Source organism: Schistocerca cancellata, chromosome 5, assembly GCF_023864275.1.
Source record: "Schistocerca cancellata isolate TAMUIC-IGC-003103 chromosome 5, iqSchCanc2.1, whole genome shotgun sequence".
NCBI lineage: Eukaryota > Metazoa > Arthropoda > Insecta > Orthoptera > Acrididae > Schistocerca > Schistocerca cancellata.
The window spans coordinates 506,263,194-506,289,321 of NC_064630.1; the positions used below are offsets into that span (position 1 = coordinate 506,263,194).

Below are 26,128 nucleotides of genomic sequence, written 5' to 3' on the forward strand. Positions count from 1 at the left end.
AAAGTAACTGGTTTGTGGTTACAACATATGGTGAAGCCCGGTTTAGAAAGAGGAAGCCAATGACTGAACAATATGCTTCTAAGTTATGCTGCAATAGCCACATCAATGGTGGGTTGTTTAATGGTCTTTATAAGACAGATTCACACCGCGTACTGCAACTCATTGTGCGACCTAGGCCTTAAGAGCAAAGAAATGCATAGCTTCGTAAAAGCTCGTCATTCACTGGCAACAAAATGTAGCTGCATCTCTACAGAAATAATCATCCTATCTATGTATACATCCATGTGACCGCTTTGCACTTTATACTTTAGCATTTAGCAGAGGATTCACAGAACACCTTTCAGAATATTATCAACAATTCTGCTCTTAAATGGCTCATGGTGTAATGAACAACTAAATGCAAGCTCTGATTTCTCTTTAATACAGTGGTCATTTATCCCTATGTTAGACGGGAGTCAACACAATATTTTCGCGTTCAGAAGTAAAAATTGGTGCTTGAAATTTCATGAAAAGATGTCACTGCAATGAAAAAGACTTTGTTTTAATGATTGTCACCCCAGCTCGGTTGTCATATCTGTGACACTCTGTCCCCTGTTTCATGATAATACAAAATGAGCTGAACTTTGATGTTTTCCATCAGTCCTATATGGTAAGGATCACATACCACGGAACAAAACTCCTGAAGAGGATGAGCAAGCCTAGTGTAGGTAGTCTAGATTTGTTGCATCTTCTAAGTGGTCTTCCAATAAAATGCAGATTTTGGTTCAAGTTCTCCACAACATTTTGTGTGTAATGGTTCCAGTGCAGGTTGTTTGTAATTATAATCCATAGGCATTTAGTTGAATTGACAACCTCTAAATTTGTATGGTTTATCATGCAACAAAAATTTAACATAATATTTTTTAGTACTCGTGTGGAGAACCTAAAACTTTTTATTGTTTAGGCTGAATTGCCACTTGTCACGCCATATAGGTATCTTGTCTAAATCATTTTGCAGTTTGTTTTGATCTTCTTATGATTTTTCTAGATGGTTAACGGCAGTGTCATCTGCAAACAATCTAAAAGGGCTGTTGAGATTGTCTTCTAAATTGTTTATATATATTAAGAATTGCAGAGGGCCTACCACACTTCCATGGGGTACTACAGATATCTCCTTGGGTTTGACTAGATTACTTCCCAGCAATTACAATCAAGTGTGAACTTTCTGATGGAGATCACAAATCCTGTCACACTACTGAGGCAACACACCATACAACCTGTTGAAAGCTTAAATATACCCCAAAGAAGAAAACTGTTGAAGTTTTTGCAAAAGCAAACATTCCACTCCACAAGTTATTTATTCTAGTTGATTGTCAATTTTTACATGCAGTCATTTACCAAGAATGGTGCTAATTTCACAAAAAAATAGATGACATGTTTTCAGGTCTGTAGTGATGACATATACACTGCTCCCATTTCCAATTAGCTTATCTTTTGATAAACTCTTAGATCTACCCCAAAATATCATTGCTACTAATTTCGGTTTTTAGCCTACATTCTGAACTTAGTATATGTGAACTCAATTGCTTTTTATTAGTGCATTACACTCTGGGACATTGTTGCTAATACTTCTGCATTTGATCACTGGGAATGTAGTAGTCTCATATGTGGGGGCAAGTGGGTGATGGCATTTCTTTGTACTTTTTCCTGCGTCTGTGGGATGTCCTACAAGTACCATTATCGGGGCTGGATGGAGAGTCACCTAATTTAAAAATCCCCCATTTAAGCCCCCACATGTATCAGCTATGTGAGTAGCAGCCTTTGATGTACTGTGCACTCATGACACATTTAGGGTGGCCCTGCAGTTCTCAGTCTTTTGACACAACTGTAGGAAGTCGCAGCCTAGCTTATCACAAAGCCTTCAAAGTCTCTGGTTCTTGCCTTCTGCTTGACTCGGAACCAATGAGCCACAATCAGTTCTAGGGTGCAACTCTGCAGATTGTGAACTTAGTCAATATTCCATGTGCAAGGCTGGTCGTCTCAACCTTCTCGGGCAGTCACTGAAACTTGGTCTTGGAACCAAGACAAGAAGAATTATATGTTCCCTTGTGTGGCATAGTCTGCACCCTTTTACCTTAGGCCTGCCAGAAATGCCTCTTCAAAATGTTGAATGAGACCTCCCACTTGATAATTCCCAACTGTTACTGTCGTTACCATTACTGTCATAGGCTACTATTATTTGCATATGTTTGAACTGCTGATGACTAACAGATCCCTACTCATATGCACTTGGATTCTCCTGACCCACAGAGTATCAGGCTTCACACCCTGTGTGGTGTGTCTCACAAGCTAAGTTTCAGTTTTAATGAGAGCTGCTCATACTTGAAGGTTAGGGTGATAGCTGTAACACCATTGGCACTTATTGGTTCCTGCCTCCTCTGTAAATGCCATTCAAGGTGAAGTGATGGGTTGTAATAGATCCTGTACTTCTTGTAGAGGAGAATACCCACAGGAGATAGTATTAATTGAGCTACTTGTAGTATATAACCCCCAGTAGCTTTCCTGACGTATCCATTCACAGCAATTTCCAGTTTTTTGTGGCTTATGCTTATTAATGGGCAACATTTTGCCATACCTTTTACTTGTATTTTCTGATAAAATGAGGCTTGCAAACCTAGCTAGGGACTTGGACTCAGTTTTAGCAAATGGCCAGTGAAGTATATTCAAACCAGTCAACTACAGTGTGGTTCCAGTTCCTTGAGACTGCAGTTGTGTGTGTGTGTGTTTTGTTGACAAGGACTTTAATGGCCAAAAGCTATAATCGTGAGAATCTTTTTTTTTTTTGCCTATCTGTAACTTTATGGTGAGTGGCTACTTTCCTTCTCTAATATTGTTACAACCAACTATACTGTTTCAGTTACTTCATTTCTCTCTCTCACTCACATCTCACTCTCTGTGTCTCTTTTCCTTTCATTCTTTCTTTCTCCTGCCTCCGAGAAGAGAGAGAGGGAAAATGGCCTATAATTATGATACAACATAACAGTTTACTGTTTACAGATGTATAGAAGGTGAATGTTAAAATATTATATCAGTACTCCAGCTTAAGTAATCCAAGGACAGACCGAGCGAGGTGGCGCAGTGGTTAGACACTGGACTCGCATTCGGGAGGGCGACGGTTCAATCCCGCGTCCAGCCATCCTGATTTAGGTTTTCCGTGATTTCCCTAAATCATTCCAGGCAAATGCCGGGATGGTTCCTCTGAAAGGGCATTCCGACTTCCTTCCCTAATCCGATGAGACCAATGACCACACTGTCTGGTCTCCTTCCCCAAACAACCAACCAATCCAAGGACATAAAAATAATTAAATAAATAGTAACAAGTGGGTATAACAGACTTGAACTTGGTGCGAAAGTCATGTATACTAACTGGATAGATCACAGTTGCATTACACTGAAACAGTCGTTGAGACATAAAATGTGATATTTCTGCAACTATTTAAGATTCAAGAACAAAATTTGTACAAGCAGACTCTTATCATATAAGGGTACCAGGGAATAATACACATTATTTAAAGACCTGCAATAAAACATAGAAGCCAGGGCAGTAACCTTTAACAGTTAAGCTATAGATCTGAGTCATCTACTACTGATAAATTTTTCTCCGTGAGTGACACGGAAAGGGGAGGAAGGTAAGACTGTTTGAAATAGCCATGGATATCAGTTTGAGGGATACGAGATTTGCAACGTCATTTTGAGTGAAAGATGTGACATAATACAAGTAACCACGTGTAAAATCAACTCAAGTTACATTGAAAAGGAGGACACACGAAGAGAGTGACAAAATTATTGGCGTGCCTAGTATGTGTCAACTCCAGACTAAAAACATATACTGAACTCAAATACAAAAATCTTGCAGTACTCAGATTGGCATATACATCAGTGAGCTGGGACCGATGACCTCGCTGTTTGGTCCCTCCCCCAAAACAACCAACCAACAACAGTGAGGAAACATTATGGCCACTGCCCACTGCGAGACTGAATGTTACCCAGTGATGCTGCGGGCATGTAATTCAGTAGGCGAAGAGAATGATTAGAGCAGGGACAAATGGAATCATTCTAGTGATTATGGGGCAGTCCATTGACATAAGTGACTTTGACAAAAGGCAGATTGTTAGGGTCCAGTGTCTGGGGTGAGCATCTCAGAATTGATGAAGCTGTTTGTTTGCTACTGTTTTGAGCATCAGAGGAAAGTTATTGAAGTAGGCAAAAAGTGATGTACATCTATGCTCCATCATAGACAGTGGAGATCGGGGACTTGCTCACTCTGTAAACAGGATAGGTGGTGATCTGTGGCAGATCTGACATCAAAGTATGATACTGGTGCAGGCAGAAGTGTTTCAAGCACATTATTCAATGCACTTGTAGCACCTGGTGCTCCACAGCAATGACCCCTACGTGTTCTCATGTTGAACCAATAACACTGTCAGTTATAATTGCAGTGGGAACTGGATCATAGAGATTGGGCTGTGTCAGATGAATCACATTTCTTGTTATACCTGGTCAGTGGTCGCATCTGAATGCACTGTCACACAAGTGGACAATGCCAGGAATATGCTCTGTGCCACAGACTCAGGCCATTGGGGGCAGTATTATACTATGGGAGGCATTCATCTGATATTGCATGGGACCCATGGTTGTAGTCAATGGCACTGTTACAGCTGTGGACTATGTGAACATTATTGCAGATCACCTGCACCCCTTCATGCTTCATGCCTTCCGTGATGGTGATGACATATTACAGGCCACAATATGCTACAGTGATTTTGAAAAGCGTGATAGTGAATTCATGTTGATTTCTTGGCCACCAAATTCACCTGATCTGATACGAATGGAACACATTTGGTACCCTACCTGGTGCCAGTTCCTTGCCCACAAACCACTGACACTGTAGCCACAAATGGAATATTTGGAACGATACTACTTCTCACGCCTCTTAGTCATAGTGGGAACAATGAATGGTTCAGCAGACATACCTTCAAGCTGGAAGAGTCAGCGCTTCAAAATTAAGTAGTATGTTTTTTTACTGCCTTGCATTTTAGCAAGGAGGAATGGTGGTACACACATTGTACCACCTACCTTGAAAATTTTGATACATTGGGTCCTACTTTTTTATGTTTAACTGATTTATTTTTCTTTGTGTTACATTTCTACAAATTTCATTATAAATTATATGTATATCTTTTCATTAACAAGCTTGCACTGAAAACCTTCAACTTCAGAAGGTTCACAGAAGCTTTCAATAAAACTAGTGTGTGTGTGTGTGTGTGTGTGTGTGTGTGTGTGTGTGTGTGTGTGTGGAGGGGAGTGCTGCAAGATGGGAGAGAGAGAGAGAGAGAGAGAGAGAGAGAGAGAGAGAGAGAGAGAGAGAGCACTGTCGCTTTACTTATTATCTGGAGCATGATATGTAACAACTAATAATCTTATCTGTGTTTTTTCTTTCAGATCAGCTTTTTCATTTGGGATCTAGCAGATTAATGTAAAATATATTCACTCAGCCCCTAGAAGCACGAGACCATGCCACTGCAAGCTGATATTTCCACAGCTCTGCAGTTGCTAGAACACATCCAGCATACAATTGATGTGAGTGATGATGCCAAGCTTCAAGCACAGACAAAGGATGATTTGGACCTTCTCATTTCAGTGCTTGAGAATCCTATTCTTCGGAGCATTGTTACAATCCAGGTTAGTGACATGAAAAGTTTTCTTTAATCTCAGACATATTAAGTTGATTATACCTAAAGAAAACCCAGTTGAGAATAGTATAAAATTAGGAGGAGATGGTGAATACTTACTTACAGGGGGCAAAATTCCAAAAATGTGCTGATAAAAAGTGGAAAATACGGAGAGGGGAAGGAGGTTGGAATGGTATGGGATGAGAATGATGGGTGACAAAGACAATAACTCAAAGATAGTTTATTAACATTAACCATCCATATCATGAACTGTGCAGGATTAATTAAAAATAAACATTTGTAACAAATTCCTTATTATAATTCCTTATTATAATATAATTGCACGGATAAAAAATCTGCTCAACAAGTGCATAAAAAATTTAGGAAATGGGGAGATTAACAGAAAAGTCACCCAGGTCCCAGGGTCAGGGGAGACTTACCAGATAAGATGAGAAGGGAAGACTGATTGTTATTGTCTGCATAGGATGGGATTTGAAAATGTAACTTAAAGGTGAAAGGTAGGGTAATAAGCAAGATGCAGATTACTGAAAAAACGTCATGCAAGGTCAATAAGAGTGGAAAGCTGGAAAGCTAAGTGCTTGTACATATAGACGGGGAGGGGGAGAGGGGGGATAAACAGGAGGGAAAAATAAAAGATACAGTAAAATAGAAAGGAGTGAAGAAAAGGAATAATTACTGAAAATAAATGATGTGACCACAGAAATTAATGTAAATTTAGGCCAGGTGGATGACAAGAACCAAGCACATGTTGTAATGCGCGTTCCCACATGTGGAGTTCTCAGGAACTGGTGTCAGGAGGGAGAATCCAGATGGAATATGAGGTGAAACAGGCACTGAGGTTACAGCTATCATGTTGCAGAACATGCTCTGCAGCAGGATATTGTGTTGCCAGTATACATCCTCTGACAAAGCGCATTCATCCTAATGGATAATGTGGTGGAAAGTCCTATCCATTAGCTTAGAATGTAGGCCGAATAATGAAATCAATGGTCTGTGGTTCATGATGAGTAGAACTGGATTTCTTTTCTTTTCTTTTTTTTTTAAGAAAAAAAAAACACAACCTTATTAATACCAAAAAGACAACAACTGCCTCCCTTCGCACCTGTGAATAGTTAGTTTGCACTGCTGATCATGTCTTTAATGCGTAAGCGAAGGCCTGTTCAGTGTCATCTGGGTTCTGATGCAGCAGGATACACCAGTGCCAGACTGGGATACTCCAGTAGTACTCAGTGTAAAATAAACCAAACAGAGGGTAGAGAACAGATGCTGCTTGAGAGACTGAGAAGCCTGTTGACAGTCTGCAGACCACATAGATTTGACATCCTTTTGGCAAAGCTGGTTAAGAGGATGGTAGGTGTGCACAGCCTGTGCAGTGAACGGGCATAACAAGAAATCTTGCCCTAAAAGGACTGAAGCTGATTCAAGTTCTTGGGTGTCAACCAGTTGATGATGGTTTTGACATGCTCGTGTGTAAGTAAGCCACTATCTTTGTTAATCAAGTGTCCTATAGAATGCATCTTTGGGGAAAAAACCTATATTTTTCCAATTTGCAATGAAGGCCATTCTCCAGATGACTTTGGAAAGCTGCCTGCAAATTGTATAAATGCTCCTCACATGTGGAGCCTGTGACCCAGGTGTCATTGAGGTAGTTTATATAACAGGGGATGTCCTTAAAAGAATACTCCAAATATCTTTGATAAATTCCAAGGGTAGATGTAATTCCAAAAGGCAAGTGCTTAACTGATAACGGCTAAAGGGGGTGTTGAGTACTGAAAAATGCTGAGAAGCAACATTCAGTGACACCTGCAGGTATACGTCACACAAGTTGATGTGGGAGAAATGCTGGTCCTCCGACAACTTCACCAACAACTCATGTGGATGTGGAATAGGATATGAATCAACATTGCTTAAAATTACTGCAAATATGCATTTGGGATTCAGCTTCTGAATCACCACCAGAAGGGTGGCATGTTGGCCAGAAAAAAATAGGAGAGATGACACAAGAATTTCTGCCAGTGCTGCAACTCGCCCTTAACCTTGTTGCACATGGAAAGGGAATGAGGTTTTCACAAAAAGTTAACGTATTGTTGACTGCAGAAGGGAGACATGGGCTTTAAAATTTTTCACCCAACTAAAGGTATTTTCAAACAGCTAGTTGTATGACCATAGTAAGGAGTCCAAATCTTGAAAGGGGGCCAAATGGGACATTAAGTGGACTTCATCAATGATCAGGAATTCAAAAACAGAAAAAGAGTCTAGCTGAAAAAAATATTTTCTGCCAAATGGTGAATTTACCTCTGCCATGCCACATTCTTATAACATACTGAGACGGAGCACTTCCTCTGCAGTGGAATGTGCTGTTACAAGTAAGATGCTACTTGACACAGTGGCCTTTGGAACACAGGGCAGCCTGAGAGCCTGTACATGTGTAAGTTAATTAATGCTGACCATTGCCCCTGAGTCAACCTGAAATCTGTTGGTTGCCTATCCAAGATCAATGTTAGCAGAATTTGCTGGGGCAAAGCTCGTGGGGTGTTGGAGGCAGCCTCTGAGTCCAGGGAAAACCCTGGGGCCTCCAAAAACCATCCTGCAGCTTGCCAATTGTCACAAACTTATGCCAAGTGACCTACTTTTCAGCATACCCCACACATGGCACCTACGTATGTATGGGCAATCCTGTCCAATGTGTACAGAATGACAATAAGAGCAGAACCACTGTCTTGCCCATTGAAAAGAAACAAATTCAGATGAAGAGTGACACTGAGAGCCCATAAAATGAAGTGAATGGGGACCCCAAATTTTTGACTGACTTGTACCTGCCAAGCTAGTCATGGACGGAGGCGGGCTGCAATGGGATATCACCGCACTCAAATCGTCAGCAGTGTTCCCTCATGGTGACTCAGTCGAAGACAACCTAAAATGGCACTGGGGCTGTTCACTGTGCATATGTAACTTCACCACCTGCCAGTTGTCAAAATTATGCCCCATGTTGGTGCTGTAAATTCTTGTGCTTCTGCAATATAAGCAACTTCGGCTGAAGAAGAGTCGGACAAGCCAATGCCCGAATTTGTACCTCATGTCTGGGGGCTAATCATATTACCACATCCCAGTTAGGGAGTGTGCACTCAAACTGACATCTGTGTTAGTGATCTTGCAGGTCAACAATTCAGACCACATACGACTGCTCCAGGTGACTGAGGTGCTGGTTAAACTGCATCTGTGCTGCCTCCACATGTGCTTGATGTCCAAAATACTGCATGAGCAACTGACAGAGTTCCTTAAAGTTAAATTGCTCAGGCTTGGTAGGGCGCTCCAAATTTTACATGATTTCATACAACCATGCACTGCTGGACAATAGCAAGGCTTCATTGGCAGCTGGATTGATGCTGTGGCTTACTTGGAGGTGCAGCAAGAACTGGCACAGGTAATTATCCCACCTTCCACAGACTCGTCGAAACTGGCAAATGGCATCAGGAATCATAGGGATAAGACTTGTCTGTAAATGCCTGACCCGTCACCAGCACAATATGAGAGCAGATCAATTTTACACTCTGAGTAGTTCCTGCATCTGCTCCTGCTGCAGCTGTTGTTGCTTCTGGAGGTGCAGCTGTTCCTGCCAGGATTGCGTAAACGCTGGCTCCATGGTGAGCATAAATTAACACAACGAGAGAAAAATAAAAGCATCACACACATAAGAATGTCTGCTGTTGCCACTTTTGTATTTGCAAAGGTGTGACAACACTGCTAATCTGTCCTGTTGGCACAGATGTCACTATTCTGTGCGATGATGGGTGCTAGACGAGGAAAAACAAAAAACAAAAAAAACGGAGAGCTGAACCCTGGAAGAGAGAGGACTCGATGTGCGTGTCAGTCTACTAGGAGCAGTGTGTCCAAATGCTGTGTAGAGACAGCCATGGAGAAAGCATGGTTGTTGGTTTTATCAAGCACTCACAGAAGCGTCTGTTGAGTGCTTGGTTCTAACAGCTACTCACCAAAAAACCAGATTTTCAAAAAATGAAAATGCCATTTGTAGGTGAATGTCTAATGCACAGTTAAAATGTGAGCCATTTGCTACAATTAACTTTTAGGTAATTTTGGCCATAGTGATAAAACGGCTAAAAACAGGGTTTTATGGTTTTCTTCATAAGTGCGATAACTCTGAACCTGTGGATCTTGGTAATGGATTAAGATATGAAAAAAAGTTGTGATTTCCTTGAGAATATCATCATAAGAACACATGTTAAAAATTTTGGCATTTTGACATGAATAGAAATTACAGAAGTGGCTATCCCCACAATTTGTACTTTTGGTACCCAAAAATCATGGTTTTTCTGGTAAACTGCTCATGATAGTGATTTTATGAGCTACCTAAAGCCCATCCTAGAGTGCCCCTAGTGCAAAAGAATCAACTGATTTGCTTAAATTGCCTGGGCTGGAGGAAGCGTATTATGTTTAAATTTGGCTCTGTACTGTAGGTTAGCTACAATATGCTCTTTCTTCCAATAGGTATATGAATGGTCGCTGGGCCAAGGGCTGTCCAAAACACTTGATCTCTTATCTGTGTAATCAGTAAAATCCCAGATATGACCGTCTGAAGAATTGTATTTTCGCTCATGGTTGTTTATAAGATGTTGGTACTGTGCATGGATCGATTAGTTAGTGCTAGTACCTGGAGCAGAACTACAACGAATTTTACATACGGGCATGTAACGTTAAGTTGTGATATTGATAAATTTATACATATTTTGATTTTAGAATATGTAATGTGTCTAGAACTTTGTTTCATAATACAGTCAAACACACCGAGTTACACAGATTAAAATCTGTTAAACTCAAAAGTTGGTGGCACTTTATGAATTTCAAAACAGATAAAACAAATGTTCACACACTTGACAAAATAAACAACCTGGTATGAGTGTGCATAGGACACAATATTTCGGCAATCGACCACGTTGCCATGATCTGGTGCGCTGATGTACTGATGTGGTGGGCCGGTGCCATGTATATATAGGACAATCCCCCTCCCGCTCCTCCCTCAGGCACTTCCTATGAGCCGGTGTGGTCCGCGCCCCGTGCGTGGTCCAGGTGTAGTATCGATTCTCCCGCCGTCTGGGCGCTGCGTCCTAGGTTCTTGTTCAGGAGGGTCTGCCGGCACTACTCTTGTTATTCTTCCCTCCTCCCCCGAAGTCATCACACTCTGGGAAATATCCTTTTTCTTCTTAATCCAAGTGATCGCGGGTTCCCACGCCTCGCTAAGGATGTAACCGCTGTCATGATTTAGTTGTGGCTCCCTTTCTCTGATCTCTATGGCTTCTTGGGATGTAGAGCCATCCGAATTTGCCCTTCCTTGTAACCATTCCTACGAAACACGGTCTTCAGATGGTCCAATTCTTGTTGGAGACTTTCCCTGTCGGAGATGATGTGAGCTCTGTGTACAATAGTTTAGAGCACGCCATTCTATTGTGCCGGGTGGTGGCAGCTACCCGCATGTAAGTACAAATCGGTGTGTGTCTTCTTCCTATACACGCTGTGGCCCAAAGTGCTGTCAGCTTGTCTTCTAATCAAAACATCTAGGAAAAGGAACGTCCCATCCATTTTGATCTCCATGGTGAACTTAATATTCTCGTGTCTGGAGTTGGGATGTGTGAGAAAGTCTGCCAGTTTATCTCTTCCATGTGGCCAGATAATGAAGGTGATTGTTGTTGTTGTTGTTGTGGTCTTCAGTCCTGAGACTGGTTTGATGCAGCTCTCCATGCTACCCTATCCTGTGCAAGCTTCTTCATCTCCCAGTACTTACTGCAACCTACATCCTTCTGAATCTGCTTAGTGTATTCATCTATTGGTCTCCCTCTATGATTTTTACCCTCCACGCTGCCCTCCAATGCTAAATTTGTGATCCCTTGATGCCTCAGAACATGTCCTACTAACCGGTCCCTTCTTTTTGTCAAGTTGTGCCACAAACTCCTCTTCTCCCCAATTCTATTCAATACTTCATCCTTAGTTATGTGATCTACCCATCTAATCTTCAGCATTCTTATGTAGCACCACATTTCGAAAGCTTCTATTCTCTTCTTGTCCAAACTATTTATCGTCCATGTTTCACTTCCATACATGGCTACACTCCATACAAATACTTTCAGAAATGACTTCCTGACACTTAAATCTATACTCAATGTTAACAAATTTCTCTTCTTTAGAGATGTTTTCCTTGCCATTGCCAGTCTACATTTTATATCTTCTCTACATCGACCATCATCAGTTATTTTGCTCCCCAAATATCAAAACTCCTTTACTACTTTAAGTGTCTCATTTCCTAATCTAATTCCCTCAGCATCACCCAACTTAATTCGACTACATTCTGTTATCCTCGTTGAAGGTATCATCCACATATCTAAAGAAACAGGTGGGTTTTAGATGTGCTGATTCAAGAGCTTCCTCGTTGAAATGTTCTGTGTACGTATTTGTGACAACGGGTGAGAGTGAACTTCCCATGGCTACTCCTTCTGCCTGCTTGTAGTCTTGTAGTATTCGCCGTCAAATACGAAGTAAATTGATGTCAGAACACGTCTGAAAAGGTTGGTGGTCTCTTCATCAAATTTCTGGCTGATGAGTTCCAAGGATTCTTGTAATGAAACTTTAGTGAATAGAGGTACCATGTCGAAGTTCACCAGTATGTCAGATTCCTTAAGCGCAAGATTGTTGATGCGTCGCAGGAAATCCATGAAGTTACGGATATGGTGTGTACATCTCCCAACGTAAGGGCTAAGCAGTTGTTTGAGGTGCTTGCCGAGAAGGTATGTTGGGGCACCAATATTGCTGACAATGAGACATAACGGAATCTATTCCTTGTGCACCTTCGTCAGTCCGTAAAGTGTAGGAGGAACAGCATCCCTCGGGCATAGCTTCTTGATAATCTCGTCAGGGAAGTCGGAATCCTTGAGAAGTGCCAGAGTCTTCCTCTCGACCCTCTTGGTAGGATCAGTGTCAATCTTGCGGTATGCGCTGTCACCAAGTAGACCCCGCATCTTCTCAGCATAATCCTGTCAGGATAGGATTACTGTTGTGTTGCCCTTGTCTGCAAGTAATATTACTATGTGTGGATCTTTTCTTAGCTCCCGTATGGCAGCCCTCTCCCTGTAGGAGATGTTCAGTTTCATCAGCTTTCTTTTGGTTAGAGCTCTGCAGGTTTCGCAACAAACTTCTTCAGCAGCTTCAGGTGGAAGTTGAGCAGCTGTTTGTTCCACTGTGCTAATGATGTCAGCAATGGGTGCATCTTTAGGAGTCGGAGAGAAATTCAGTCCTTTCTTAAGAACCGATATATCGTCGTCATCCGGTTCCTTGTTAGTGAGATTGATGATGGTCTTTCCGCTGCCATCAGAAGGTTGTTTCTCCCGATATACGTTCAAACTTGGATGCCTGTTGTTCGGCTGACTTCCTCTGGGTTGAGTCCGCTGTGGCCCATGTGACACCATCAACCCAATCCCACATCCAGGGGTTGAAACGGTTGGCCAGTTGTAGATGTAACTGTAGGAGTTCTTTGTTGGTAGTGTCCAAGCGCCACCGCGTGAAGTGAACTCTCTCTCTTACCAAGGCTAGGCTGGCACGTTTCTTGATTCTTCTGGCCACTGCTGAGTCGATGTGATGGTTGACCTTAGCAAAATTCGGTACCACACATTCTTCTCGGCACATCATAAGAAAAACAAAAGAACTCAGTAGACGACTTCTCCGATGACGCAGCTTGTCGATCCTTTTCATGCTGAGATACATCTCCTCCCCGTAGACATACGTGATGTGAATCTTAAATTTCTCCAGGCGTATTTTATGATGAAATAAATCTCGGGTGAACAGCCTGGTATGAGTGTGCATAGGACACAATACTTCAGCAATCGACCACGTAGCCATCATCAGGTGGGCTGATGTACTGACTGGCGGTGGGCCAGTGCCATGTATATATAGGACAATTCCCCTCCCGTTCCTTCCTCAGGCGCTTCCTATGAGCCAGTGCGGTCCGCACCCCGCGCACGGTTCAGGTGCAGTGTCCGTTCTCCCACCGTCTGGGCGCTGCATCCTAGGTCTTCTCATTCAATAGGGTCTGCCGGCACTACTCTCTTTATTCTTCCCTCCTCCCCCGAAGTCAGTGCACTCTGGGAGGTATCCTTTTTCTTCTTAATCCTGGTGATCGCGGGTTCCGACGGCTTGCTAACAATGTAACCGCTGTCATGATTTAGTTGTGGCTCCCTTACTCTGATCTCTTTGGCTTCTGTCATAGAGCCATAGAGATCAGAGTAAGGGAGCCACAACTAAATCGTGACAGCGGTTACATCCTTAGGAAGGCGTAGGAACCCGCGATCACCCGGATTAAGAAGAAAAAGGATATTTCCCAGAGTGTAACGACTTCGGGGAAGGAGGGAAGAATGACGAGATCAGTGCCGGCAGACCCTCCTGAACGAGAAGACCTAGGATGCAGCGCGCAGACGGCGGGAGAACGGACGCTGCACCTGGACTGTGCGCGGGGTGTGGACCGCACCAGCTCGTAGGAAGTGCCTGAGGAAGGAGTGGGAGGGGGATTGTCCTATATATACATGGCACTGGCCCACCGCCGGTCAGTACATCAGCACACCTGATGATGGCAACGTGGTCGATTGCCGAAATATTGTGTCCTATGCACACTCATACCAGGCTGTTCACCTGAGATTTATTTCGTCATAAAATACGCCTGGAGAAATTGAAGAATCTTATTCACACACTTGTTTGAAACAAAACATTGAATTAACTTCAGTGGCTTTAAGAATATTGTGTGTGTGTGTGTGTGTGTGTGTGTGTGTTTGGATGGGGGGGGGGGGGGGAGAAGACAGTTTATAAAAGTGTTGTAAATTTCTGGATGGGAGAAATAGGTCATTGGGCCAGTTGCTCCACTGAACATCTATCCGCTCAAGTTTGAAGTAATGAGCTACATCAGTAACCAAACACGAGAATATTGTAAAAAATAAATCAAAATCAGTGTTCAGTCATGGAAAGTCTTGGAATTCTTTGAGTTCTTGTGATGAAATGTTTCAGCGACTGAAATGTTATCAATCTTATCTGCTCCATCTGAGTTCTAGGAAATGTTGCGTGTCCTGAAGTTGAAGCCCTTTTCATAGGGTTTTCTTTCTTTTGATAACATCAGTTTTGTCTGACATATCTGTTACCAAATAATTCTCCCCTTCCATTAATAGATGTAATGGTTTCGAATAATTTGTGATGTTGACCATAAAAGAATTTATCACTACTCTACTTACTCTCAACTCAGTTTTTTCCCTAATGGCCACCTTCAGTTCAGCCAGCATTCACTGTTTTTAGCCAGAAGTGCATTATATCATCTTTGTGGCTGAGTTTCAATGAGTGTTCATCTCATAATAGTGTGATGGCATAATAAGCACTTGGCATGGCCTTCAAACAATATGAAAAGAATATTAGTTTCCATTCCACATTGAATGATGCAGCTTCTCCAGATTTTCTTTGTTTAAACAAGTGTGTATTTCTTTTCTTGGACAGTTGTGGTATAGTACCTATAGTATTTGTAATGCACAACATAAATATAATTGAATACAAGCAGCATTGCTGACAAACTGCTTGGTGCATGACAAGATGACAATCTAACTGTAGTGGTGTCTCGCTGCAGCCTTCCTTATCTCCTCTCTTCTTGGCGCCACTCACCACTGCTCTTGGAGTGCTAGACAGGAGCACGGCTAGAGCGCTCATGCTCGCAGAGTGCTTTTTGGCTAGGCCTGCTCTAAGGGGACAAAGATATTTTAGAAGTGAATCAGGAACTCCAGTTTTGCTAGAGTTATACTCTTTTACATGGAGCATATGATTGGATTATAGGCAACACACAGTGCGTGTGTCCTGCAGCCTCTCAGGGGCATAAAAAATATGAAAGGATACCTAGCATCTCCGGGAAGCATCAGCAAATGTTTTGTCTCTAACAAAAGTTGTTCACAGTGACATGATCTGTTACCCATAGACATTTGATGCAAAGTCTGTAGTCTATATCGCACATCTCACAAACAGCACAGAGAACTGAGAACTGACTACATAGCGAAGGAAAAGAAGTCCAGTTATTGGTTTTGCATCAGAGCTGAGGCTCATTTTGTTGTTGCTAAATTTCCCAAGCATTTTAAATGCTTCAATTTGACATTACATTCTTCTTTTAGTTCTAGTCTCTTAACGTCTGTCTCAAGGCTGAGAACAGCTTCCTCAATGGATGGTCCTTTCTCAGTACAGTTTTTACTGCTAGGTGCTTCCTCATCATTGCAAGGGTCTTGGTTATTGAAAACATTGGCAATTATTTCATTGTCTGTTAGTACTTGTAGTCAGGGTCATCAACATCACATTGAAGCCAGTTTTGAATATTTTCCTGGTGGTATTCTTCAAATCCTGAAGAGTCTGTAGTTTGCCCGGACAGTATGGATACAGACTGATTATTAGGTGGTTTGATAGAGTCATCAGAAGGAAAGATTGTATTCCAAGCTTTTGCTAGTGGAGCTCCAGCTTCAGCTGCCTTATACATAACAACCTTCAAGTCATTTTCCTGGTACAGTTGCTGAACTGTTTTCCCCAGTCAATATCATATGCAGAAATGCATTTCTGTAATAAAATTTGGAGCTTTCAATTATGCCCTAGTCCATATTTGGAGAACTTAAGTAATGTTTGGAGGCATAAAAAACTTTAAACTATCCATTTTCTACTTCAAATAAAATGTTTGAAGGATGACTTGGAACATTATCAATCAACAGCAAAACATTTCCAAATTTCCAGTTGCTACCTGAAACTTTATGACTTTAGGGATAAATACAGTGTAATTCTATTATTTAATAATATTTGTTTCCATCCATAAATGCTTTTGCTTGTTGTAGGTGACTGGCAGTCTTTGTTTCTTAAAGTGCCATAGTTTTGTAGACTTCCATAAGATTTGCAAAGATAACCTGTGTTTCACACACATTTCTGTATGCCATTGCAGTGATGTATGATTTGCTTGCCTTTAAATGAGGCATCGGAGTATAGTATTAGAAACTAGGCCTAATGTTAGCATTTTTTCCAGTATAAACCAGTTTCACAAGCATTATAGATTTATTTTTTAGTGCTCCTTATCAATCAATTTGTAAATATATGCTTTGAAATATGCAGTGGAACTTCAATATCAGATCACAGTTTCTTCTAATATTTATGTCTTTATTTCTTAATTCCATGCTTGATTTGAAATATTTAAGCCAAGTGTTAGCGACTTTAAAATCGGGGTTACTGCCTTGTTTCTTATTCATTTCAACAGATTTTTCATAAATTAAATGTCCATTTATTACTTGTTCTTGCTGCATTCTTGCTTCAACCATGTGTAAACTGCAGTGTCTAAATCCTGTTTTTCTGCCACTTCCATTGTTGTTCTGTGCAGGCTTTTTGTCAAGTGCACTTGAAAATTTTGCAATGGAATCGCTGTTCTTTTTAATCACAAATGTTTTTGTGCTTCCAACTCCATATCCCTGAGTCAAGCTTGATCTTCTAGCACAGTTTTCACCTCGTTATCAGAAACACTAAGAACAATGTGTGTGTGTTTAGTCAAGATTGTGACTGGCACAACAAGAGCACAATCTGTCATCAACAGAGGTTCAGACATCAGTACAAAACAAAAAAATGATGTTCCAGACCAGGACTCAAATGTGGGGCCTTTGCCTTTCACAGTCAAGTATTCTACTAGCTAACCTGACTAAATACGATTCACAACCTGTCCTCACAGCTTTACTTCACCAGTACCTCATCTAGAAATGACAATGATGGTTTGCAAGGAGGGGAAAACTGCCAAGGTGGTCAGCCGAGCACCAGCAGAACTTTTATTTGATGTGCACACAACTTTAAACTTGGCAACCGGGATGTTTTTGGTTAACTAATGTTTCCATTTATCAGTATTCAAATAGCTGATGCTGTACTATAGTGGTATATTGCAAAGAGGCCTCCTTTGTTTCAGACATAACACATTCTTTTAAAATTCTAGTTTTATCAGATACATTTTAAACTATCTATTAAAAAAAAAAGAAAAAAGAAAAAAAAGAGGGAAAGCAATTTTTTCTCAAAATACTCTGTTTCCTGTTAATTTAATAGATTACATTTATCAGCTAACAGTTTTTCCACCGTATGTGACGGATTCCATAGTTCCATGCCTAGATTTAAAACACATAAGCCAGCTTCTACTTACTTTAAAATTAGCATTACTCTCTTGCTCCAGTGACTGGCTGTATTTGCACTAATGTTTGTTGTCACTAACCATTGATATCGATTGAATTTGCTTTACCCAAATCTTTGTTAGATGTAAATTGTTTGACTGTAACTCCTTTTGGTGTGTTTTTGATTTTGACCTTTTTGTTGAATGCAACTGAAATCTACTTTATCGAATTGGCATCATGTATTGATCAAACTGAAAAATATTTTTGTTTTATAAACACTCTAGCTGCATTTTTAAGAACCTATTTATCTTCCTTTTTAAACAATGAATGTGTGAACAACTGAATGAATGGTCTTGGATATCATTTCCAAATGATGCAGTTATATTCAGGGAGCTCATATTGTTTGAAAGTTATAATCAGGTGGAGAAAACCATGTAAACAGTCAGTGCTTTATGCAAAGAAGTTCATTATGTGAAAAGATCTAATATTGTTTGGCTACACCATAACCAATCACGCACTGAAATTGGTTGCAACTGTCAGGTATTTAGTTAGCAATGTTTGCCTTCTCTTTTACTGAAATACCTATGTTGTGGTTACTATGAAGACTGAATTGATCCTGCATTCATAATAATTTGTAGAAGACTGTTTACACATGAACATTTGAAATGTTAATGGCTCTCTCTCTCAGCTTGAGTTTTTGAGATTTTGTTTGCAGATAAGTTTATGATTTTTCTATGCAGGGTTAATTATTGTTTTTGATATAGTTATTTTTAGATTACATATATGTGTTATGTTCATTTATATATTCAGGTAATACTTGTTATTTTGCAGGACTCACTGGGAGAATTAAATCAGCAATTAATACAACACCCTTCAATACTCCCTGTAGACTTTGACATTACACCATGTGGCAAGCTTTTATTAAATGTTCCACCTCCTGTCAGCTTGTATGATGTTTCATTTGATCCAGATTATGCTAACAGTCAAGAGTTTGATGATCAAAGAGTTCCAGTTGCAAAACTTCCTCACAGTTCATCTGGTGAATCATCATCTCCTCAGGTAAATGTAAATGAGATTGCATTTTGTTGATTTTATATAAAAAGAGGCTGAACTGCTGCAGTAAGTTATTATGTAAGAACATTGGCTGAAGAAAAAAAAAAAAAAAAAAAAAGAGCATTTAGGAGATGAACTTAAAAGGGGACAGAGAAAGAAAGGCAACAGGTGGAGGGATGTCTTTGTGGAGTGTATAATGACTGCCATAATTTGATTGCTAATCAGTAACTGTATAAAAAAAGGCAGTGTTGCCCATTTATCTCATATTCATAAGGCTCTAACTCTTTGTACCATTCCTTGGTTTGAAAGATTCACACCAATCACATAAAATTATGAAGCTGAAAATCAGGATTCTTCACAGGGGGGGGTTGCTAAACGTGGATTTATCTAGATCAAAGGTTTGAAAAGTTATTGGTCTGCTTGTATGCTTTTGATGAGGTCTTCAACAGGGAACGCATGAAATGTACATAGTTATTCTGGGGATGCATGTTTGTCAAATGAACAGACAGAAAGATGCAGTAGAATAGTCATTTTTATATATGATTTTCATCAATATTCCATTTTAAAAAATCACAAAAATTTCAAATTAAACATATTAAAATTTGAAATGGTTAATTTTTCCACTGAAATCAACACAAGTACCACTGCACAACAAACAGAAAACTGTGACTAAGAAAAATAATATTAAAACAGAAATTATAAATAACAGTGAGAACAATATCACAGAAATGAAGGTCCTGGTGCATTGTTTTGATTGTGCTATGTACTTTTAATTCTTTTTGTAGCATTCTTTCACTGTTTCTGCCTTTTGTATTAGCTTTCTCTCCTTCATTAAACTGATTATTTTGTGATATTAACCCACACTCTAAGAAATATGGTAATGGAGAGAAACCTATTTATTATAGTTCAGTTGGGAATAAACTGTGGCTTCCAATTTTGATGTTGGATCCTATTTATTATTTGTGTCCGTATTAATTGTTGCTTGTATTGGTTATTCATATAATTTTAAGGGTAATATTTTTTATTGAAAGTACTGTAGACCTAATTGAAAGTTTTGACTTGAAGAACACCATTACATTCCAGTTATTAAATGTTAGAAAAGAGGAGCTCCAAATGACTGGTGGTACCTGCACTGATCTTTGCTGCCACTAAACATGGACACTGGCTGAAATTGCTTTACCAAATGTTTGTTCAATGGAAACTATTTTGTCACAATTCCTTTTGGTGTGTTTGCTGTTTTGACTGTATCACTAGGTGTAATTGAAATTTATATCAAATTGTTGTCACGTGCTGATCAACTGGAGAGATGTTTTGTTAATCATCTTTGTTCCTAAACTCACTGGCCATGTTTTCAAGAACCTATTATCTTTCTGTATTTGTAGCCAAAAAATGTCTGTCTGAGCCAGCTAACCAATGAATCATAGATTGGTTGTTTTCTAAATTATGGCATGGAGTTAGTCACACAACATTTCATTCAGCGCTTACATGATTTTTTATTTGACTTTAATGATGCTGAAATTTTTGGAAGTCGCTATTAATGATTCGCTGTAAAGGAATTAAATTTGTAGCACTTGTTAAATAAAAAACGAATCTGCATTTGAACAGCACCATTACTCAAGTGTTGTCACTAAGTACTGTAAAAACATTACACAGCTGCTTCCATTTTCATGGGCTTCAGTACCCCTACGTGTTTACATTTTCTTCTCCTGTACATTCTAAAACCTGTTTAACAGTATGTGGCATGGGTATCTGATACCAACCAGTACCATTTATATTTTTCAATATCTGTTGACAGATATTCCTCAAGAAACAGTTGTTCGTAGGCTTCCATGTATGTCTCAGTTATTCTAATTTTATTACTGTGGTAATAAGTGCCAGAGAAAACACAGGTCCTAATGATTTCACAATTTTAAGTTGTCAGACCATATGCAATTATGTATTGTGACTCAAAGCCAGATGTTTGTTACTTCACAGTTAATATTTACAGATCCATCATAGGCTTTTTTATTCTACTGTATGGCCACTGGAAGAAAAACTGTGTAAAAAATGGTTTCACTGTTCTCCACAGCACCTTTTGTCTTATACGGGAACAGTCTTGCAGGTGGAATATTAAGTGAAATACAAGCAACATTTTTGTTGATGGTGGAGGCATTTCCACAGGCATGATTTACATGCATTGGTAACTTTATGATTGATATAGACACACTGGGAACCTAGTTTGATGTAGCTGATAATGAACACTTTAGAAGTCCTTCCTCTGTCTCATTTACATCCCCTTATCTCTCACACTGTGCGTACTATCCTTGTTTTATGCTCTTTTTAAATAATGTGTTCATTGACAAGATAGTTCATGGTTGAACAGCTGGATGTCACTGTCCAGTGGGCCAATATTTTGGCAAGTGATCTCATTGCCATCGCCCCCAGGGGCTCGGCATTCATTTGCTGGGTACGGGCTTGGCGACCCCGGGGTTCCTGAGCTGGAGACTGGTAGGCGCCACCAGTCCCCCGTCACCGTAAGCTCTGAGCGTACTTCAGCGACCACCGTGCGGCGCGGCGGTGGAACGTTGTGTGTCTCAGGGAATGGGGATCTTGGCTTGACCGCCCGGATCGCGAGGATGGAACAAACCTCTATAAAAAACCCCTCAATCTCAAGGTGTGCTGCGCGCTGATGAGATGCATGGCTGTTGAGGTGGAACAGTCGTTAGCGGGCAACCTCTGGGGGAACCTGCCGCACCTCAGTTGTATAAGGCTTACCTAGGCACGCGGGGCTCTGTCTAGGCGGACTTCTAGTTCCCTAGCTGCTCGTGGGACCGAGATGGATCCTTCGAACTCCTCTTTTCTTCCTCCCAGCGGAAAGGGTGGGCCGCTGGAAGGTTCTAACACCCAGTCTCTTAAGAGGGCCCGTGCAGTCAGTCCCCCTGACTCCGGCGCTTCTTTAAAAAGTCCAGTCTTAGGTAACAGAATACATTCTGGTAATCCGAATGTGTTTCTCATTGTGAAACGGAAGGAGGGTAGTTTCGAGAAGGTTTCGCCCTTCTATATACAAAAGGGATTGGAGGGAATCTGTGGCTCCTTAAAATCGGTAAAGCGCTTACGTAATGGAACCTTGCTAGTGGAAACTTCCACTTCCCAGCAAGCCAATAAACTTCAGTCTGCTAAATGCCTTGGAGAGTTTGCCATAGACACTGAACTGCACAGCACCTTGAACTACAGCAAAGGTGTTGTGACATGCCGAGATCTAGCTGATATTCCCAAGGAAGAACTGCAACGTGAGTGGGCTCCAGAAGGTATCGTTGATGTCCAACACATCATGAAGAGGGTTGATGGCGCTCTTGTCAAATCCGACTCCTTTATTCTGACCTTCAGTAGCACAAAACTTCCTGAACATGTTAAAGCTGGCTTCCTTCGCCTTAGTGTGAGGCCTTATTTCCCGGCCCCAATGCGCTGTTTCAAATGCCAGCGTTTTGGGCATACCACCTTAGGCTGTAAAGGCGAAGCGACTTGTGGAAACTGTGGTCTGGCTGCTCATGAAGGAGTTGGTTGCTCGCGTCCGGCAAAATGTATTAATTGCTCTGGGAACCACCCTGTTTGGAGTAGGGACTGCCGCATATTTTTAGAGGAACGCAAGGTCCAGGAAATAAAAACAACCCAGCGTATCCCCTATGGTGAGGCCAAGAAGATCTTTAAGTCGATGCAACCTCCCACATTTGCTACATCTTTTGCCTCCCTAGTTCAGAAGCCTACTCCAAAAGTCGATGCCTCAACGCAGACCGAGGTGGTGAGTGTTGGCACTAACACCTGTAGCTGTCAGTGCACTTGCAACGCACCCAGTGTTTCAGAGCCAGTAGCCCCTACTCGAATGGCAGACAAAGGTACAGTGGCGAACTTGGGCCAGCCCCTAGCTCCTCCAACAGCTGAGGCTGTTCCCAAACCCAGTGCGCCAATTCCCACTCCCACATCAGCTCCCCCAAAGTCCACCAAACCGCAGAAAGCTACCGTACAGCAGCAACAGCGCGTCAAATCCCGTGGTAAACCATCGGACCATGCGGCTGTTGTTTTACGTGAGGCTTCATCTGACTCTTCCCCAGAGTTGATGGAGTACGATGTATGTGTGGGGCAATCATCTCGTCCCACGCCTGCCCCTACACCTGCTGCGGTCTCCCCGCCCCGTCGGAGAGACAGGATGAAGGTGCTACCCCCAACATAGATGGCTCCCATACTCCAGTGGAACTTGCAAGGGTTCAGGACGCATGTGGAGGAACTTCGTCTATTGTCTCAGGGTAGACCACTGTGTCTCTGTCTCCAGGAGACGTATTTCCATCCATCTTACTCCCCTGAGCTCCGAGGCTACACACTCCATAAAAAGGACGACCTGCGTGGAGAGAGAGCTAGAGGAGGCGTAGGTATTTTCGTCAGGACGGACTACCACTCCTCGCCTCTCTCACTTACAACGACTCTACAGGCCGTCGCTGTGTCTGTGCACGTGCGTCATCCATTGACGGTATGTTCACTTTACTTGCCCCCACATGATGCTCTTGATGAAGCAGCCCTCACCGACCTTCTTACCCAGCTCCCCCAGCCATTCATTATTTGTGGTGATTTTAATGCCCACAATGTGCTTTGGGGCTCTGCAATTACCTGCCCCAGGGGTAGAGCAATTGAGAGGCTTCTCCTGTCATCCTGTGCCTACTTGCTCAATGGAGGACAGAGTACTCATTTCTCCACAGCGACTGGGTCGTTCTCTGCCATTGATCTCTCGCTTTGCTCTCCGGCTCTTGCCGCCAGTGCTCACTGGGAAGTGGTCGCTGACTTGCACGGCAGTGATCATTTCCCAATCTGGATTGACCTGCCCGATGGCGTGGGCCCCGAAAGGAGACCACCACGATGGGTGCTCAGTGGAGCTGACTGGACACTTTATAGCCAGTTGGCCCAATTCGACCACTGTGCGAATGTTGAGATGTGGGTGGATCATATTACCAAAACGGTCCACCACGCCGCTGCAGCATCCATTCCACAGTCCACAGGCCACCGGAAGAGGCCACCTGTGCCTTGGTGGAGTGCCGAATGCCGCTCTGCGATCAGGACCCGGCGTGCGGCTCTGCGTCGGTTCAAGTGTCGGCCGACTGCTGAGAATCTTGCAGCCTTTCGGGTGGCGAGGGCAAGATGTCGCCGCATTATTCGTGAGAGCAAGAAGAGGTCATGGCAAACGTTCCTGAACACCATTAATCGTTCCACCAAAAGTTCCATTGTGTGGGAGACCATCAGGAGAATTTCTGGCAGAGGAGGGCGGTGCCCCATAGCTGCTGTAATGAATAATGGCACTCTCCACACGGATCCGCGAGACATTGCCCAGACTATGGCAGCGTATTTCGCCACAGTTACTGCAACAACCAGTCAGGATCCAGGTTTCCAGCGCCATAGAGCCGTTGCTGAGAGATGTAGTCTGGACTTCCATTCCACATCTCATGAAGTTTACAACTGCCCATTTTCTATGTGGGAGCTGGATTCTGCATTGTCTGGCGCTCGTGACACATCCCCTGGCCACGACAGGATCCATTACAGTATGCTGTGGCACCTCACAATGCGCAACAAAGACATCCTCCTCGCACTTTTTAATGCCATTTGGGCGTCGGGTCACTTTCCTGACGCGTGGCGTGAGGCGGTTTTCATCCCTTTTTTAAAACCCGGGAAAGACCGCTCGAGCCCGAGTAGCTACCGTAGCATTGCCCTCACTAGTTGCATAGGGAAGACCTTGGAGCGGATGGTCAACCGCCGCCTTGTCTGGATGTTAGAATCCCGGCAACTCCTTAGTCGCTTTCAGTGTGGGTTCAGGAGGTTTCGTTCCACCTTCGATAACCTTGCCCTCCTGGAGGCGGCTATCCAACAGGCTTTCCTACGCCGTCATCACCTTCTAGGTGTATTTTTCGACATCGAGAAGGCCTACGATACTACTTGGAGGCGTCTCATCCTGGAGGAGCTTCACGAATGGGGTTTTCGTGGTTGTCTTCCTCTTTTTCTTCAGTCTTTCCTCTCGCCACGATATTTTAGATACCGAATTGGTGACGTCCTGTCTGATCGCTTTGAGCAGGAGAATGGTGTCCCTCAGGGTAGCGTTTTAAGTGTGACTCTGTTTGCCATCGCTATTACTAGCATTACGTCCATAGTGAAAAGTCCTGTCCAGTGTTCTTTGTTTGTGGATGATTTCTCTTTGTTCTGCTCTTCTTCAAGCCTTGCAACGACAACCCGTCAGTTGCAACTTACGATTAGGCGTTTGGATGATTGGGCGAAGAAGAGTGGTTTTCAGTTTTCCACCGAGAAGTCTGTATGTGTTCTGTTTAACCGTTCTCGTTCGCTTTTAACCTTTCCTGAGTTGCGCTTGAGGGATACTATTCTTACTTTTAAAGACACGGTGAGATTTCTGGGGCTCATTTTTGACTCGAGGCTCACGTGGTTACCTCATCTTAAAGACCTGAAACGGCGGTCGCTTCAGGCTTTAAGTATTTTAAAATGTCTTAGCCACAGTACATGGGGAGCTGACAGGACTTGTCTGCTCCAGTTTTACAGGGCGTTTGTGCGGTCTCGGCTCGATTATGGGTGCACGGTGTATGGGTCTGCGAGGCCTTCTTACTTAAAAATGTTGGACGTTGTGCACCATGAAGGGCTTCGGTTGGCCACTGGGGCATTCCGAACTAGCCCCATCCCCAGCCTCTGTGCAGAGGCTGGTGAACCGCCACTTCATATGCGGCGACGGCTACTTACAGTGCGCCAGGCGTATAAAACTTTGTCCACACCCTACACCCCTGCATACCATACCGTTGCTCAGCCTCCTCTGGCACGATTGTTTCATAACCGGCAACGTGCGACGCAGCCCTATGGGATTCGCGCACAGGATTGCCTCAGTGCGATGTCTATGGCTGGTCTTCGTGTTTTACGTCGCGGTTGGAGCAGATCTCCACCTTGGCTCCTCCGGAGACCCAAACTTATTTTAGATTTGACTACTTTTAAGAAAGATGGCACACCAGATTCTACATTCCAATCTCTGTTTTTTAACATTTTAGATATGCATCACGGTTTCACTGTCGTTTATACTGATGGCTCCAAACAGGAGACTTTCCTTGGCTGTTCTGTGGTGTTCCCTGCTCATGTTAC

At 42.3% G+C, this 26,128-nt stretch overlaps 1 protein-coding gene across 3 annotated transcripts in view; it reads left to right on the forward strand.

Annotated features, from left to right (window-relative positions):
* LOC126189017 (patj homolog) overlaps positions 1-26,128 on the forward strand; it is a 490,590-nt gene that overhangs the window by 5,274 nt on the left and 459,188 nt on the right. For all 3 annotated transcript variants that reach the window (XM_049930836.1, XM_049930835.1, XM_049930837.1), the window contains exons 2-3: positions 5,482-5,721; positions 18,758-18,985. In XM_049930836.1, the coding sequence (XP_049786793.1) occupies positions 5,554-5,721; positions 18,758-18,985 (396 nt within the window). In that variant the 5' untranslated portion in view covers positions 5,482-5,553. The remainder of the gene's footprint in view (positions 1-5,481; positions 5,722-18,757; positions 18,986-26,128) is intronic.